Source organism: Hippopotamus amphibius, chromosome 10 (assembly GCF_030028045.1).
Source record: "Hippopotamus amphibius kiboko isolate mHipAmp2 chromosome 10, mHipAmp2.hap2, whole genome shotgun sequence".
NCBI lineage: Eukaryota > Metazoa > Chordata > Mammalia > Artiodactyla > Hippopotamidae > Hippopotamus > Hippopotamus amphibius.
Window position 1 is genome coordinate 33187657 of NC_080195.1, and position 15973 is coordinate 33203629.

Genomic DNA, 15973 nt, shown 5'->3' on the forward strand with positions numbered 1-15973 from the left:
TTATTACACCAATTTAGTAAATTAACAGAGCATCGACAGCACACGAGGATTAACTTACATACAAAACAGAAACAGGTGCACAGGCATAGAAAACAAGGGGAGAGGGATAAATTGGGAATTCGGGGACTGACGTATATACACTACAATATATAACTAAGGATCTACGGTATAGCACAGGGAACTATACTCAATATTTTATAATAACCTATAAGGTTAAATCTTACAGAGAAAAGAACCTGAAAAAGAATATACATACACACACATGTATGTGTGTGTGTGTGTGTATATATATGTAAACTAATTAACTTTTGCTGTACACCTGAAACTAACCCAACATTGTAAATCAATTATACTTCAATTAAGAAAAAAAAAAAGCGCACCGGATTTACTTTTAAGGCCTGCATATAAGAAATGAAGACTGACAGTTACAGGACACAGCTCTGAATTGTACTAAATATATAAAATCAAGTTTCATGGATGAAAAAACAATTAAATGCAAAAATCCAGCACAGAAAAGCCCTTGAATCCATGTACCTCCAGGGGAAACCTGTTTTTCTTCTGAAAATTCAACGGTGACCTTTTTACAACAAAATTTTTTGACAAATATACTTCATATTGAACTGCCTTCCGGCGAGGACCTCAAACTGTTTTCCGGGAACGATGCTCCAGGGGCAATGAGGCTCGGCGCCCTCAGCCCGCGGAAGGCAAAGTAGGACACGGCTTGGATGGCTGCCGTGCCCTCGGCCAAGAGCGGCTGCCAGGAGCCCACACTGGGCGCTGGGAAGCCCAGGCCTCACTCCAGCCCCTAAATGGCCTTTCATCTCAGGCCCTTTCATTTTCTGAACAGCAAAGATGTGATGAATAGTGATTTAGCTCTAACCTCAAGCATCCTCGCAATTCTCTCCCAAATCCCCCGAAGATCAGGATATCCAAGTGACTTGGGGAAAAGTAGAGAACTTTTTAGAAACACTCACAGTCTTCTGGAGCCATTATTACTTTGCTGCATCTCTTGTTTTTCATATATAACAATCATTGTTAGAATCTAAGAAAATAAAGATCCTACAGAACCAGTGAGGTTTTAATCCATATTAGTTGCCTCTCACTACTCATCAGCCTCTCCTGCACCCTCTCTTCTCTCTCTCTCTGGTTTAATTTTATAAATAATATGTGATTATATAAATATCAGCCATAGACAACCAACAAGGACCTACTGTATAGCACAGGGAACTCTATTCAATACTCTGTGATAACATGTATGGGAAAAGAATCTGAAAAGGAATGGATATATGTATGTGTATAACTGAATCACTCTGCTGTACACCTGAAACTAACACAACATTGTAAATCAACTCTACTCCAATATAAAATAAAAGTTAAAAAAACAAATATCAGCCGTATAAAACTGTGTGATGTACAAATGTGAAAATTCCTCAGTCCTCCCCTCCTGAACCCACTTTCCAGAGAAGCACTGTTAACTATCTAATGTGTGCCTTTTCAGGCATTTTCTAGACATAAACAAACATATAGTGCAGAGTGTTTGTGAGAATTTTTTTTCTTTTCCTTAAATTTAATAGATGTAAATCACACTGTGTGTATTCTTCTGTGCCTTCATTTCTCACATAACAATATACTGTGGACATCTTCCCACAGTCACACACACACACACACACGTCTGTCTCATTTGTAGAATCACCTTTTACTAGTCCTCCCTTCCCTGATAAATGAAGTTACTCGTTTTTGTTTTGTTTTAGAGCAACACGTTCAAGCATTAGAGGAGCTCCCTACGTGAAAGGCATCCTGGGGCAACTTTAAAAAAATGCTATTTCCTAATTTGTCCTATCATTGATATTTTTTTTCAGCATATGGTACCAGCTTTCTCACACCAGGGTTCATTTATGATAATTCTGAGGAGGAAGTGCATTTAAATCACTCTATCCTGCATCTGGCTTTCAGGGGTGCTAGAGACTCTTCTCAGTCCAGACCCTCCCTGCCCCAGGCCCAGGGCTGGGAATCACTGCAGCTCCAACGCCCGGCTTCCCTCCAGCTTGGAAGGTAGAACAGTAATACAGGACACACAGGTCCTCTCGGAACAAGGCTCCTTCTCCCGAGTCAGCGGGGACCTGAGGGGTGGTGCTCTGGCTCCCTTGGGGCTGGGCCAGAAGAGGAAGGCCGGAGAAGGGGGAGGAGGAGGAAGGAGGAGGGAGAGAAGATGGAAAGGGGGAGAAGGGGGAGGAGGAGGAAGGAGGAGGAAGAGGAGGAGAAGAGGGAGGGGGGAGAGAGGAAGAGAAGACGGAGAAGGGGCAGTGGAGGGGGAGGAGGAGGAGGGGGAGGAGGAAGCCCCATCTCAGGCACAGACCACTCTGGGGAAGCCTGAAGCCAGGCCTGGTTAAGTCTGAGAATTCACCTGCTGGTGAGGAGTAAGCGAGGCTGCTAGTTAGAGCTTTTGAAGAGCGCCCCTTATATGAGAACTGTGATAAGACAGCAGCGTTTCTGGTTTCTGGTAAAAGGTTATGATAAAGAGGAGGTCAGAGCAGCAGTTCTCCAAACACACACACATCAGGTCACCCGGAGCGCTCCCTGGGAAACACAGACCGCTGGGCTGCACCTCTGGTTCAGTGAGTCTAGGGAGAGCCTGAGAATCTGCATTTTTGACAAGTGACCATGTGATGGAGAGGCTGCTGGTCCAGGGACCATGCCCCAACTTAGGAAGCGTCACTAGCTGATCTGCTCTGACTCCGCGAAGCCGTGGGCCACGAACCTCAGTGTTTGTTCTTTACGTGCCGAACAAAAACCAGGTCCTGTACGGCTGAAGGGTATCATTAAAAATAAACTTCTGGCCTGTATCCAACCCAACCCAAGTGAGCACTTTATTTCCTCAAGTTATTTTTGCTTCTTGCAGATTATTTTCTCAAGGACAAAAATGCAAAGACAATTTTTTAAAGTGCTAACTCAGTCTCTGAGGAACAAGGATGACTTCTGAGAAAAGTCACGTCAAATATGAAGTAAAATAAATCAAACTAAACCCAGGATACAAACAACTTCAAAATAATTTAGAGAGGAGGAACAGAGGACGTCAAACCAGAACCTTGTAACTAAAAACTCAGCAGCCCAAGGATCCCCACTGAATTCACCTCCATCCCGAAAAGTGCTCTGAAAGTTGAAACGGGGTAAGGTGAACACTGCCACTCTTTTTTGTTGGCAAACATCGTTCTTCCCTTTTATCTCTGGGGCCCCGTGTGTTGAATGGAAACATTCTAAGGAAGAAAAGGACCGGGAGGGATAAATTCCGACTGGCAGAATCCTGAAAGGGGCAGGGGACCAAGCCACCGTGGACGTGATTCTTCCCAGCCCAACCTTATCCCCAAATGTGACACCGCGGCGGCAGAGAAGCCCCGCATGAGGGGACAGGATGGAACTGATGTCTAGTTTCAAGGGCGAAGTTAACCTTTGATGTTTAAATAACAGTAGGATTTGGACTCACTTACTGAATATTCTAGAAATGCTGCCCAGAAGCCAAGACGTTAGCAAAGTCCTTTTCGGACTGAGTGTGTTCTGATGGTCATTAACAGTGACATTAGATACCAGACGCTGGACACTGGGTGTCTTACGCCTGCCCTGTCGTGTGTCGGTAGAACATCATCACTGGGGCTCGGGGCCAGGCTGCCCGTTTCAAAGTCTGCTCCTGCACCTCACCGGTTCCGTGACCTTGGGCAGCACTGCTGTGCCTGCTGCCCACCTGTCAAGGGGCGTTAGCAATCTCGCCAATTGCCTAGCAGAGTTCAGAGGACGCAAAGGATGAATGCATGTAAAACTCTGCTCCATAAAAGCATTCATTATTTATGTTTTACAAGCTCTCTGTGAAGTACCTATCCTTAGTTGCTTCATCCATTATATAGTTTCCTTTTCTCTAGACTAATTTAGTCTCTTAGTAATCTGATTCTTCTAGCAAATCTGCAATAAAACGGCAGCAAAAGATGAGAAAAAGAAAAAGCAGCGATGGAAAAAACAGGTAAGTATAGAAAAAGTCAAATGTTAAAAAAAATCATACAGTTGTGGTCTTCTGACATTCAGACCAAGAACCAGGGAGCGAGAAGATATTAGAGGCTAGAAAAAAAAACCAACGTGCAGAAACAGAGATAAATGGTCGTCATTTCACCAGTTCCTATTTCCAGGACTCGGTCCAACAAAGCCACCCCCAGTCTTCATTTGTTTAATCTCTTAAATCAAGGCTGCCTGGCTTTTTGTTCTGCTAACCTGGGCCCTGAGGGCCTTCACAGAACTAAGCACAAGGGCTCAGGTGGACGAGGCTACCCTCTGCTACAGCTGACCTCCCCCTGGCGCTCCGGGGCCACCCAGCACCACGCGAAAGCTCTGTGAGATTCACAGACTTGGGGCGGGGTGAACTTGGTGGTACGCAACTGCTCTTTCTCTGCCTCTGGCTTTTTTAATGGATCGTGGAAACAGTCTGTGACAAACACACTTCATACTCCGCGAGTGATCAAGCTGGAAGGGCCACAAGGCCGCTGTTATCTGAGGCTAGGGTTTCATCTCTCCCCCGCTCACTATGACGCCTTGCGCTTCGCCAAGAACTTAAAGCAGCTGTGATGCTTCAGTCACCTCCCCACCCCACCACGTTCACCCAAAGTCTGAAAGCCCCAACCACGAGGATGCAAAGCTGTAAGAGCCGTGCTTTGAGGGCTGAGATGCCAAACTAGCAGGTTACACAGTGTTAAGAATCGCTCAGAAAGAGGGGAGCACACTAATGCAGGATGAGGTGTGGCTACTTAAAATCTTGGAAAACTGCCTTGAGAAAACCCAGTTGGAGGAATTAATAAGGAGTCCCCTGTTTTGGGAGAAGGTGCTTTCAACTGTCATATGACACACCATTTCGTAGAAACCTTATCTTCTGAACAGAGGGAGGGAGACTTTTGTCGGATATGGCCCATAACTGAATCTTGATCCTTAAATAAGCACAGTAACACGAAGGAAAACAACACACGAATACACCTGAGAAAACATCTCTGCTGACCCCGGCATCCCCACAGTAAGGGGTGTGTTCAGGGTCTGCTGTAAGAGGTGCACCTCAGAGAGAAAAGGGGAATCCGCTTTCCCAAGACAGGGATGAGAATGTTACCAGCTCATCAACACGGAAATGGGTGCAAGTGTGAGTTTTTGTTTACCCACTGAAAACATTAAAGAAAGGAACTTTTAACCCTGCTCCACCCCAAACCCTTGAAATAAAAAAAGAACAAAAGCCATTGGAATGGGAAGAGAAGGAATAATTCTCAAAAGAAAATCATCGTTGGTTTCAGTATCTGGAAAAGAAAAGCATAGCTCTAGTCCCTGGACTCACGAGTCTGACGAGTTCCAGGGGGTTGGATGTTTGTGCTGCGGACCACGTGAGAGTCCGCCACTGCAAACTGTCCCGAGGCGGGGACCTACTGCTTACACGTGCTCCCCACCTCCCTCTGGGCCCCCCCAGCTCAGGGTGGCTCGGGCTGTCAGATCGCTTTCTGCAACTCAGCACCAGGAAGCTGCGGCAGAAGAGGGATTTCAATTTTCTTTTTTTAACCTTTAAGCCTGTTGCCTTTGTCCTTCACATGTCTGTCTCCTGAGTACTGAAAACAAGTAAATACATCTCCTACTCTTTTCACGGCTCCGTAATGACCGTGAGTAGTGCTTTTAACTGTCGGCCAACAACAGTGCCAGCCCCAAATCCACCACCACGGCTGGACTCTGACACCCGCCTGCTGGCTGTGACCTGCCGAGGGCTCTTACCTGGGGCTCCGGTGTACATGATGGAAAACACATTGATCGCGATGGTAGCGGCATAGAACACGGGAAGCGCCCGGAGGCCGTTGGGAACAGGGTCCTCCTGCGGGGGAAGGAGACAGGGGGGCAGGTCAGGACTCCAGGGGCATCTGCAGGCAGCACAGGCAAAATGACGCGAGACACTGTTCTGAAAGCCCTGTCCCTGCCGCAGGCTGTGTTCACCTCTGGATCCAGGGCTGGCCCGGGTCGTCCCTCCTACACGAGTGCTGTGTCAAGGGGCCCATGGTGGGGACCAGCAGACGTGTTACAGTGCTGGGATCACACGAGCTGGCAGCAGATGTAGGGATGGAGAAGGCCGCTGGTGAGGCCAGCTCTGGGGACTGAAGCCCCGACATCCACTTCAGCACCCGGGGTGCTCGCTATTCTAACTATGTGCATGCTGGCCCCCCAAATCCACTTTCCACAAATATTTTGAAGCCTGACCCTCCGAGGACGCCATGAGAAAGTCAAGTGACTTCAACACCACCGCGTTACTACTAGATTTTATGTGACTCGGTGACACGATCCGGGGTTGCTGAGTTGATATACATAAAACAAGTAAATACAGGACCATGTGTTATGACTTTCAGAATCTTTCTACAAGGCAGAGCATTTCACCTTCAACTATTAAACTGAAAAGAACTGTGGGCTCTTTGTCCAAGAAAATATTTTTTTACAACCTTAGGCTTCTGGTACAACATTTCAAATCTAACATTTCAAAAAGAACAGCACTACATGTGTTTTAGGCAAAATAATACCTGGGAGAAATTTAGAGTTTACAGAGTTAAAATGCAGAGTTTGAGGGTTCAAATCTACAGGAGGCTTTGAAGCAAAAATACGAACCGGGAACTCCTCAATGCAGCACTTGCACATAGCTGTTGCTTAAATAATTCAAAAAAGGGCTAATTTGTAATAACCCTGTAAGACACTCTTATACACTGATATGACCTACCCATGATAAAAGGAAAATTACGAGGATGAGTCAAAAATTATCCGCACCCCAGTTTTATATTAAAACTTCTATATTAAGACAGTTGGCCACACTGTCTTATCAGCGCTTTCCGTTCGAGGCTACTGTCTCCCCAGTCACTGCTGTGCAGGTGTGAACGGGTTACATCAGTTCACTTGTAACTGTGGTGCGAGCAAAAATGGCTGCCCCACTTGTGACTTGCACGAAAGAAGAGCAGCGTGCAGTGATTCATTTTTTGTGGTCGGAGGCTGTGCACGTCCACACACTTCTGCCCACACTGTCGACACTCTGCAAAAACTTCGTTTTGAGGTGTTAAAGTATCCTCCCTATAGTCTTGATCTTGCTCCATCGGACTTTCACCTGTTTGGTCCCCTGAAAGCAGCCCTACGAGGACGAAGATTCACTTCTGATGAAAAAGTGAAGACAGTGGTATGTTCGTGGCTTGCAGCTCAGCCTTAAACACTGTTGAATGAGGGTACTGACAGATGGACAAAGTGTATTGAAAAGCAACCAGATTATGTCAAAAAATGATGTATTTGTCTTTTCTAGAAGTTAATTAAAATAAATTCTGCAGTCAGAGTGTGGATAATTTTTGACTGACCCGCATAGGTCTAACATTGATGTGAGCTACAGAAGTCAGGACACGTAGAGACTATCCATCTCAAAGGTTGCTACTGTCAAATGCAAACGTGTGCAAGTCAAGTACTTCTGCAGAAGGTAAACTCATCGAGAACCCGCCTGGAACATCTCAAGTGCCACCAGCACTTGTCAGGAGGCCTGAGCTGAATGGACGTGGGGTGTAAGGAACAGTAAGAGCAGGGGTGGAAGGTGATTCAGGCTCATGGGGGTCCCGGCCACTGTCGCGGGCAGGGCAGGTGAGGAGCAGGTGTGGAGGGACGGGCAGGAGCCGGGCATGGGGTGCGTCATCTCCTGCTCTGCTGAGGACCTGGGACAGGAACCCAGGCTGAACAGAGAACAAAACGCTGACGTGCTCACATGCCTGCGGCCTCCGCTTCCAAAATGCTGTTTTCTGGAGGGGCAACAGCGGCTTAAAGAAAGACTCCCAACCAGTAATTTCTGAAGGTGTGACGTCTTCAGTTTGTGTGTTGTAACTGAATCACCTTATGTTTTCCCAAATAACCTATTCTTAAAATGCAAATGACAGCTGTCTCACTCCTCTTCTCCTCCTGTCCCCCTCCCTCCCTCCCTCCCTCCCTCACGCCTTCCTTTCCTTCCTTCCTTCCAACCACCCATCACCCGTCTCCCGTCTAAGCAGCCATCGTTCCCTCTTAACAGATACTCAACCGGCGTCTCTGAAGGGCTAAAGCAGGGCTGGGCGCCACCTACACATGTGAACAGTCACTGCTTCTGCTCTCACGGATCTCACAGTCAAACAGCGAACAGGGGGCCAAGCAGGAAATCAATCACTGTACAAGTGCGAGTGCAATGATGAGAAACAGTGAGTGTTGTGGGGACACAAAGGGAGGTACCCAACCGGAAGCGGGGGCGCGGAGGACAGGCTTCCCGGGAAGTGACCCCTGGAAGTGGGGCAGGAGCAGGCGTCTGTCTGCAAGGATGGGCTCCGGCAGCGGAAATAAAAAGGAGAGGGGGGAGGAGGCAGGAGCAAGTGGCAGTTTCCAAGATGTTACTGGTCTTAGTACAGCAGGAGCCCCGGGGGAGGACTGGGAAGTCTGTGATTATCCAAGAGACTGAGCCCGTCTAGAAGAAGCGCTGCGTCTTCAAGCAAGGAGAGCGCTGAAGGCGGGCGTGTCCCTGATGTGCTCTGCATGGGTTGAGTGGCCGAGGGCAGGGCTTATAAAACACTGCGACAACCCCGCGACAGGCAAACAGAAGTGCAACCAAGGTTATTTTTGTTGTTTTCCCCCCTAGAATACTGATCTCAGTAAGTGTTCATTTTCATCTCATTTTATTTTTGATAAAAATGTACCCCCGTAGGTGTTATTTCCTTCTTTTTATCCTATCCTCAAGGATAGGAAAAAAAAAGCCAGTGTCTCAAGCTTCCTTTCTCCATTAAAAAACAGAAAACACCTTACATTTGGGTAAAAAAATTCTCCAGCTGTTTTCAGTGCTAGTGAACTCCAAAACTGTAACACTTTCTCACTCTATTCTGTTTACCGATCACAAGATGATTACCTTTCCTTTTTGAGGCGCAAACAAAGTGCCCGGGAATGCTGACCAGCGACCTGAGTCGCCCCATGTCCAGGGCTGGTTCGAGGGGACCCCTGGGTACTCTGCCCAACTCTTCCCCCTTACTCTATAATAATGTCTGACTCCCACTTCAGGGGGCTGCGCCTTAACAGTTATCCCTCTGACCCCTCACTGGTAATTCCTATGGAGTAAAACCAAAATTCTTTCTAAGAAGTTAATAAAAAACAACAGCCCCACTTACCTTTTTTAAGATGAACATTCGGATCAGTACAAACAGCACGCCAGACATGAAACCAGACAACAGTGGAGATATAAACCAAGAAGCAACTGAATAATTAAAAGAAAACCCAGTGAATGTTAAAATTCTACATAATTCAGGTCCTATTTATACAATTCAGTGATGACCAACATACGAGCACACACATTAGTTAACATTCCTGGAGTTCCTCACCTTAACTCAGGATGCAACAAACCCACTGCCTCGGCAGGCTGACCTCCACCCGGGGGCCACCATCCTCACACACAAACTCCAGCCCCCACAACGGCACGCCCCCTCCCAGCTCCAGCCTCCGAGACGGTTCCTTGGATTCCCACGAGCCCCTTCTGCCTGCCGTTCTTATTCACCTACATGGGGGCCCATCCCTGTGCCAGCTGCAAGGGTCACTGAAAAGGGGACCACCTTCCCTTTCGTTTTCCAAGGCCAACCCAGAACTGTCAGCCTGCAGCCTCCGGCCGCACAAGGGCAACACCTGGGGAGGTTTCAAAATCTGGTTACACTCTGGCTCCACCCGCAGAATTCTGATGTAAAGAATTTGGAATGGGGTTTGGGCATTGCTATTTTTAAATTGTTCTCTCAGGTAATCCTATAGTGCAGCCGGAATCGAGGACCACGGTTCTAGAAGCCTGGGAGCTCAGATGAGTTTCCTGGGATAATAGGATGAGTTTCCTGGGATCTCAGGTGCGTTTTCCGGGATCTCAGGTGAGTTTCCAAGGAGCTAAGGTGAGTTTCCTGGGACCTCAAGTGAGTTTCCCAGGAGCTAGGGTGAGTTTTCTGGGATCAGGCAAGTTCCCTGGCCACCTGTGTCCTGCTTGGCAGGCCAGGGATCCACTCATCCTCGGGCTCCTGAGGTCACTATGATTTATAAAAGGGTGGCGTTGGGTGAGAGAGTGTTTCTCACAATGGGCATGTTGGTATTTATGGGGCTGAATGGATTTCACTCTCACTGAAAAGGTCAGACCCAGGAAGCAGGTTGTCAGACCTCTTCTAACAGTCCCCGCTGGGCAGCCCACAACCCAGAAGGAGCACAGGCAGACCAGGGGTCTCCTGGACGCAGTGGGTATGCACCTCTGGGCACAGTTCCACGCTCTCCATCACCAGGAACTGACTCCTGAACAAGGGCCCAGATTTTCTCTGGCTACAGACTGATCTCAACCAGATACACTTCTGAACTCCCTGTGAACAACAGATAGATAACGATTTTCAAAGCTGGATGACAATGTAGCATTTGAAAAGGGCAGTGGAGTTAAAAACTGCCTAACAGTTTACAAACTCCGCTATCAGAAATCTTAAGGGAAAACATATGCACCATACAGGTCTTCTACACGTTAACATGTAAAGGAAAAAAACCTAACGGTAACTTTTAACAACACTTACTCTAGAAAATGTAAGCTTTCCTTCTTATAGGTAAAAGAAAAAGTCAATTACCAATCTTGACCAGCTCCATCCATTGCACACCTTTGGTGCCGATCGCCACGAGGGAGAACCCGATGGTGGACCCAACGATGCAATGCGTCCCGGAGATCGGGAGCCTCAGGAAGGACGCGATGAGCTGCCAGACGGCCGAGCCTGGGGGTCGGAGGTGAGAAACGGAGACGGAAAAATGTCAGATGGACGGCGCGGTGTCTCCAAGAGCCACAGAAGGAAGAAGCCCAAATTACTCCTCTCCTTCCCAATGCCTCCCTGGGGTTAACTGTCTCTGGAATGTTTCTTTACAAAGTCCCGACAGAAACCACTCAAATAGCTTTAGCCAAAGGAACATTCTTCTACACTGAAGGGAGGATGACTTATTCAAAGGAAACTATTTGAAAGTATTTAAAGAAAAGCCTCTGACGCCAGTTCCTAGTTGCCTTTGTCATGTTTAGGCAGGGGTGCCCCGGTGCTGCGCGCGTTCTGATGGGAAGTGTGGCCGGAGACTGAGGACTAAGGAACACGGAGAAACAGGAGAGGCTGCGATCGGAAAAGATCCTGCTGTCATTACGCCTTCTGCGCACATCGTGAGGAGGCTAGACGCTGCCTGTCCGTACAAGAGACAGTATAAAATACAAATATCACATCACCATGTTGTACGCCAATATAATGCCACGTCGAATATACCTCAATGAGAGAGTGTGTGTGTGTTACCCCACGTTGTTTCCTGCATCCTTGCCTCTCCTGTGAGAAGTAACTGTGATATTTAACCCCACGCTGGGCATCTACCCTCAGCCCTGCCCGGGCGGCTGGGCCTTTCTCCGCCTGCTCCCTCCAGGCCTTCTAATTCTTAGGAGTTAACGGGATCCCTGGGTTTTGGCTTTTGTGTCCTTTTACCTCAATTTCACCAGCCTTTTCCAGGCTTCGTGTTTTTCTAGGCTACAGTTCACTTCGGATATTCTCATAAGCAGATCAGGTTTTGCAAGGAGTATTAAAAGCTTCAGCTGGGGAGAGGCCACTTTCAGAAACAGTTGTTGAACAGCTCACCCAGGACCGCGGGGACGGAGGGCCTGTCTGATAAGCAGGGCGCGGCATTAATCCTGAACGTTAATTCTGGAACTCTGGTTGCCTGGTAGCAGCAGCACTTTTAAACAGACCCTTGGCATTTTCCCCAAAAATATCCGCGTTACAAAGGCTCAGGAGAGGTCATGCGGGTCCCAGTTTGTGGAGCAAGGCTGACAGCTGCTCTGGAGCGCCGGGCACGCTGACCTTTGAGCTGAAGTGGGCCATGACCCCGAGTCTATCCCTGAAACGTGTGTTGGGAGGAGAAGGGCCAGCCCGGGGCTGCCAAACCGGTGATGGGCCCGATAGCAGCACCCGACTCCCTGACATGCAGTTCTGGAAGCCCGGACACCTAAGACCTGGGCTCATCAGGGACCCGTCGTTTTAAAAGTCAAGCCAGCGTTTGGAGTGTGTTTCACAGCACAGAACCAGAACTTAAAAAGCAAATATTCTTACAAAAATTAAAACAGCCTAGTGATGTTAAGAGAATGGGATAAACTCCCCATGTGAATTCAGACCATGAGGTGTTCCATCCTGAAAGCCAGTCTGGCTGACTTTATACCAGGATGGTCTGTAAGGAAAGGCAGGGGGACAGGGCTGCCTGAGAGAGGGAGGAAGGGAAGGGAGGGGGACCGCTGGGGAGCAGGGGATGGAGGGGAGGATGGGCCCCTCGCAAGGCGAGAGTGGGCCAGAGTCCTCCTTGACCTTGGGAATTCCTGGAGGTGAATGGGATTACACTGATGTTAAGAAAAACTGTGGGAAAAAGAGATAGTTTAACCTAAGATGATGATGTCCTTCAATGAAGGAAGGGATTAAGGATAGGATGAGGCCGCAAGACAAAACCTGGGCAACGGGGGGTTAAGATGGACGTCTCTGAGGCCACAGGCTCCTGGAGGATGAAAGAAGCTGTAGGTTACAGGAGGGAGGGGACACTTAGCACTGCTTAGGGTGGTTCCAGGAGGTGGCTCGGTCGTGCTGTTGGGAGTCTGTCCACGAAAAGATGGTGCGCTTCGAATTCTCAGTGGATTTTGGGAACCATTAGTGGATCGACTCTTGCTTTAGGGTGCAGCTAGAGTCCCCAGAGACGCCTTGTTCAGGAAGCTCAGGGCCGCGATGAACAATTTCTTCTACCCAATCAACTTAATGCTACCACAACTCTACCAGCAGCACAGAGACCCATGGGCTTGGGGTGAAGTTTTATAAACAGGGAGAGAAAAGGGGAAAAGAAAGGGATGCTGACTTTAAAGGAAGAAGATTGGGAGAATTCAGACATCTGAACAGAATCACCTTGGTTTGGGGCCAGTACCACCATCTTAAAATTACCCAGTTCCCATGTGCAAGGAACCCAATTTTAAAAGTCTAGGCAACTCTCACCAATTCCCAACAAACTAGGCCTTGAGATTCATCTAACCACACATCAAAAAAAAAAAAAAAAAAAAAGAAACCAAAGCAAACAAAATCAAGTTATTCAAGCAAAACCCCAAATTGCTTTGGTTAACCTAAATTCTGGTGGAGGTTAGTATCCTTCATTCTTTGGGTGTAGAGACCAAGGCCAGGGGTGGGAAAACCCAAAAACTGGACAAGTTATGCTGCCTACACAGCAAGTCAGTGGTGACGTGGAGCTCAGCCCGTAGGCCTCCTGTCCACCCAGGGTCTCAGGCAGCCTCACGAACAAACCTCCTCAATAAGCACCACCACTCCCCAAAGGGCTCATCCAACGCAAGGACAGACCTCTGTTAAGGTTGAACTTCACTGTATAGGCCAGAGAACTCTACTCAATACTCTGTCATGACCTATACAGGAAAAGAATCTGAAAAAGAGTGGATATAGGTATATGTATAACTGATTCACTTTACTGTACACCTGAAACTAACACAACATTGTAAGTCAACTCTACTCCAATAAAAATTTTTTTTTTTTAAAAAAGACTGAACGTCATCAGTGTTTTTCTTTATTTCTCCTCTACTTTCAGTATATCTTGTCCATGTCATCCTGACTGGCAACATCTTAATCTCCGCCTGATATGATTATGTCTTAGATATCGATCACGACCACTGAGGGTGAACTTGACAAAGAACTGTTACTTTTCTAAGGGAAACGTCAATTATACCTGACTGTGATGAGAAGCATACGTTCAACGAAGGTGGAAACTCAATCACGACGATAGCTGTTGCAGTAAATGATTTTCAATTCTTAAAAATAATAATTAATTAAAGCAATCGTGAGCCTTACAGCTTTCAAACACAAAATGGGAAGCTGAGGTAGGAGAGCTCTTTACCACATAAGACCAGCTTACAGTGCTTTTAATTCCTTACTGAAGACATCCACCTGCTTCCAATCAAAGGCCTCAACAACTTCTCAAACAAACCTGCTGTAACAAAAAGAGGACGGGCCGTCTTCAACCTGGCAAAGGACCTGCGTATTTCAGACCTGTGTCTTAACTGGCTGAAGAAGTGCTGGCGGCAGTAAATCCCCAGGGACCCGTGGGCTGTAGCCGTGCTCCTGGTCCACCAGCATCCGGCCTCCCGCTACAGGGCTCTCCCCACGAAAGCACGTGTCCTGTGTAAAGCCCCCCACCACGCGTGCAGACCCGCCGTCTGCGGTGCGTCACCTCGACCCGGAGGTGAGCAGAGGAGGATGCCGCTGGCTGCACCTGAGGTGCTGCTGCCCGAATCCTCCAGCCCAGCGAGGGCAGCGCCCAGGGTGCTCCCGGTCTGGGGTGACCTCAGGTGGGGGGAGCCACATGCCCCGCCTTAATAACCAGGCGACCCTCTTATTAGTGTAGCTCACTGCCCTCCACACACCCCTCTTTCATCCAGACACGACACTACCGATAGAAGATCCTACTGCAAACAGGTGACACACAAGTGATCTTCTGGCTGGAAAACAAAACAAGCATACCAGAGGGAGCTCTGAGGGCTGGAATCAGAAAATCCAAACAGAAACCAACAAAAGGAAGAGACGTGAGAGAGAAGACTCGAATTTCCTGGAAACACGGGCACTTTGGATTCATTTGGTAACTGCTCTAAAACTTAAGCTGAGAGTACAAAGGTTAAGCTAATAAATACTGTTTTCTGGCATCTAAGTTTTCAAAGCATTGCTTCCTAAGTGATGAAAAAAACTATGAAGAAATAGAAATAAACCTTCCAGGTTTATAAATAAACCTAAGTAAACCTCTCAAACACATTCACTTAGACGTGTTCTTTCTTTAATAACTTTCAAACAGCTTTAAAATGACAAAGAGCTATGCTACAGATATCTTTTTCTGGACTTTATGAAAAGCAGTGTCTTTGCCAAAATCTATTTGAACAAGCAAAGAAATGGTTCAAGAAAAGAAATGGTTGCGTGATATTTGAACTCTGACCAAAATCATAATTGAATTAAAATATAGGAAGCACACGTAAGATACAGTAAATGAGAAAAGTCTGAATACGTATACGTATACACATGTATCTACATATACATATGGCTGAATCACTTTGTTGTACACCTGAAACTAACACAACATTGTAAATCAACTATACTCCAATTAAAGAAAAAAAAAAAAGAACCATCAAACCAGTTTTTGAAAAGTTAAAACAAAAATCTCATTTATGGATACAATGAAAGTCCAGCAGAGAAGTGGGCCAGCAGACACACTCCCACAAAGACGAGGCTACTTACCGACCATGGCACTGACCTCCCCGGCCATGAGCGTCTCCACAGTGTCGTTGTACAGGTTCACGTCAATGATGCCCTTCCGGATGGTCTCTCCGACTTTGGCCCCCAGTAACACTGAGCCTGTGGTTTCAAAGATCGAAGCCAGGATGCAGGCCTGCCTCAAGGTCACCACACCCGAGCCCACGGCGGTACCAAACGAATTGGCAACGTCATTGGCTCCCACGGAAAACGCCAAGATAAAAGCTATGATAAAACCCAAGATGACCATCCACAGATACTCATCTAGGGCCATTTTGGAAAGGGGGCTCCGGGTACTTTTCTCTTGCAGAAAGAGTTGAGAGCAGCCGAGCTTGAGGTTCTAAACGTCGTGAGGCCGAGAGTTCTTGTAAACAGTGAGTCTGCTCTGGAAAGTGCTGGATGATGTTTGGAGCTGCACGAACTGCTAACTGCTGGTTTTCAAACTACTGTCAGGACAGTTCATTGGGTTGTGTTCAGTCAGCGGTAAAACACATTCCATATTTTCCCTCCCAATCCGGGGAAGCTGTGAGGTCTCCTCCTGTAACAGAGACAACAAAAGAAATCAATTACCCTGAGGAACCCGTGACAGCAGTTTG

At 47.4% G+C, this 15973-nt stretch overlaps 1 protein-coding gene across 9 annotated transcripts in view; it reads right to left on the reverse strand.

The window, feature by feature from the left end:
- SLC20A2 (solute carrier family 20 member 2) overlaps positions 1-15973 on the reverse strand; it is a 103345-nt gene that overhangs the window by 32614 nt on the left and 54758 nt on the right. For all 9 annotated transcript variants that reach the window (XM_057697641.1, XM_057697636.1, XM_057697634.1 and 6 more), the window contains 4 exons: positions 15363-15915; positions 10656-10796; positions 9192-9277; positions 5779-5875 (listed from right to left, as the gene is read on the reverse strand). In XM_057697641.1, coding sequence (XP_057553624.1) covers positions 5779-5875; positions 9192-9277; positions 10656-10796; positions 15363-15651 — 613 coding nt within the window. In that variant the 5' untranslated portion in view covers positions 15652-15915. The remainder of the gene's footprint in view (positions 1-5778; positions 5876-9191; positions 9278-10655; positions 10797-15362; positions 15916-15973) is intronic.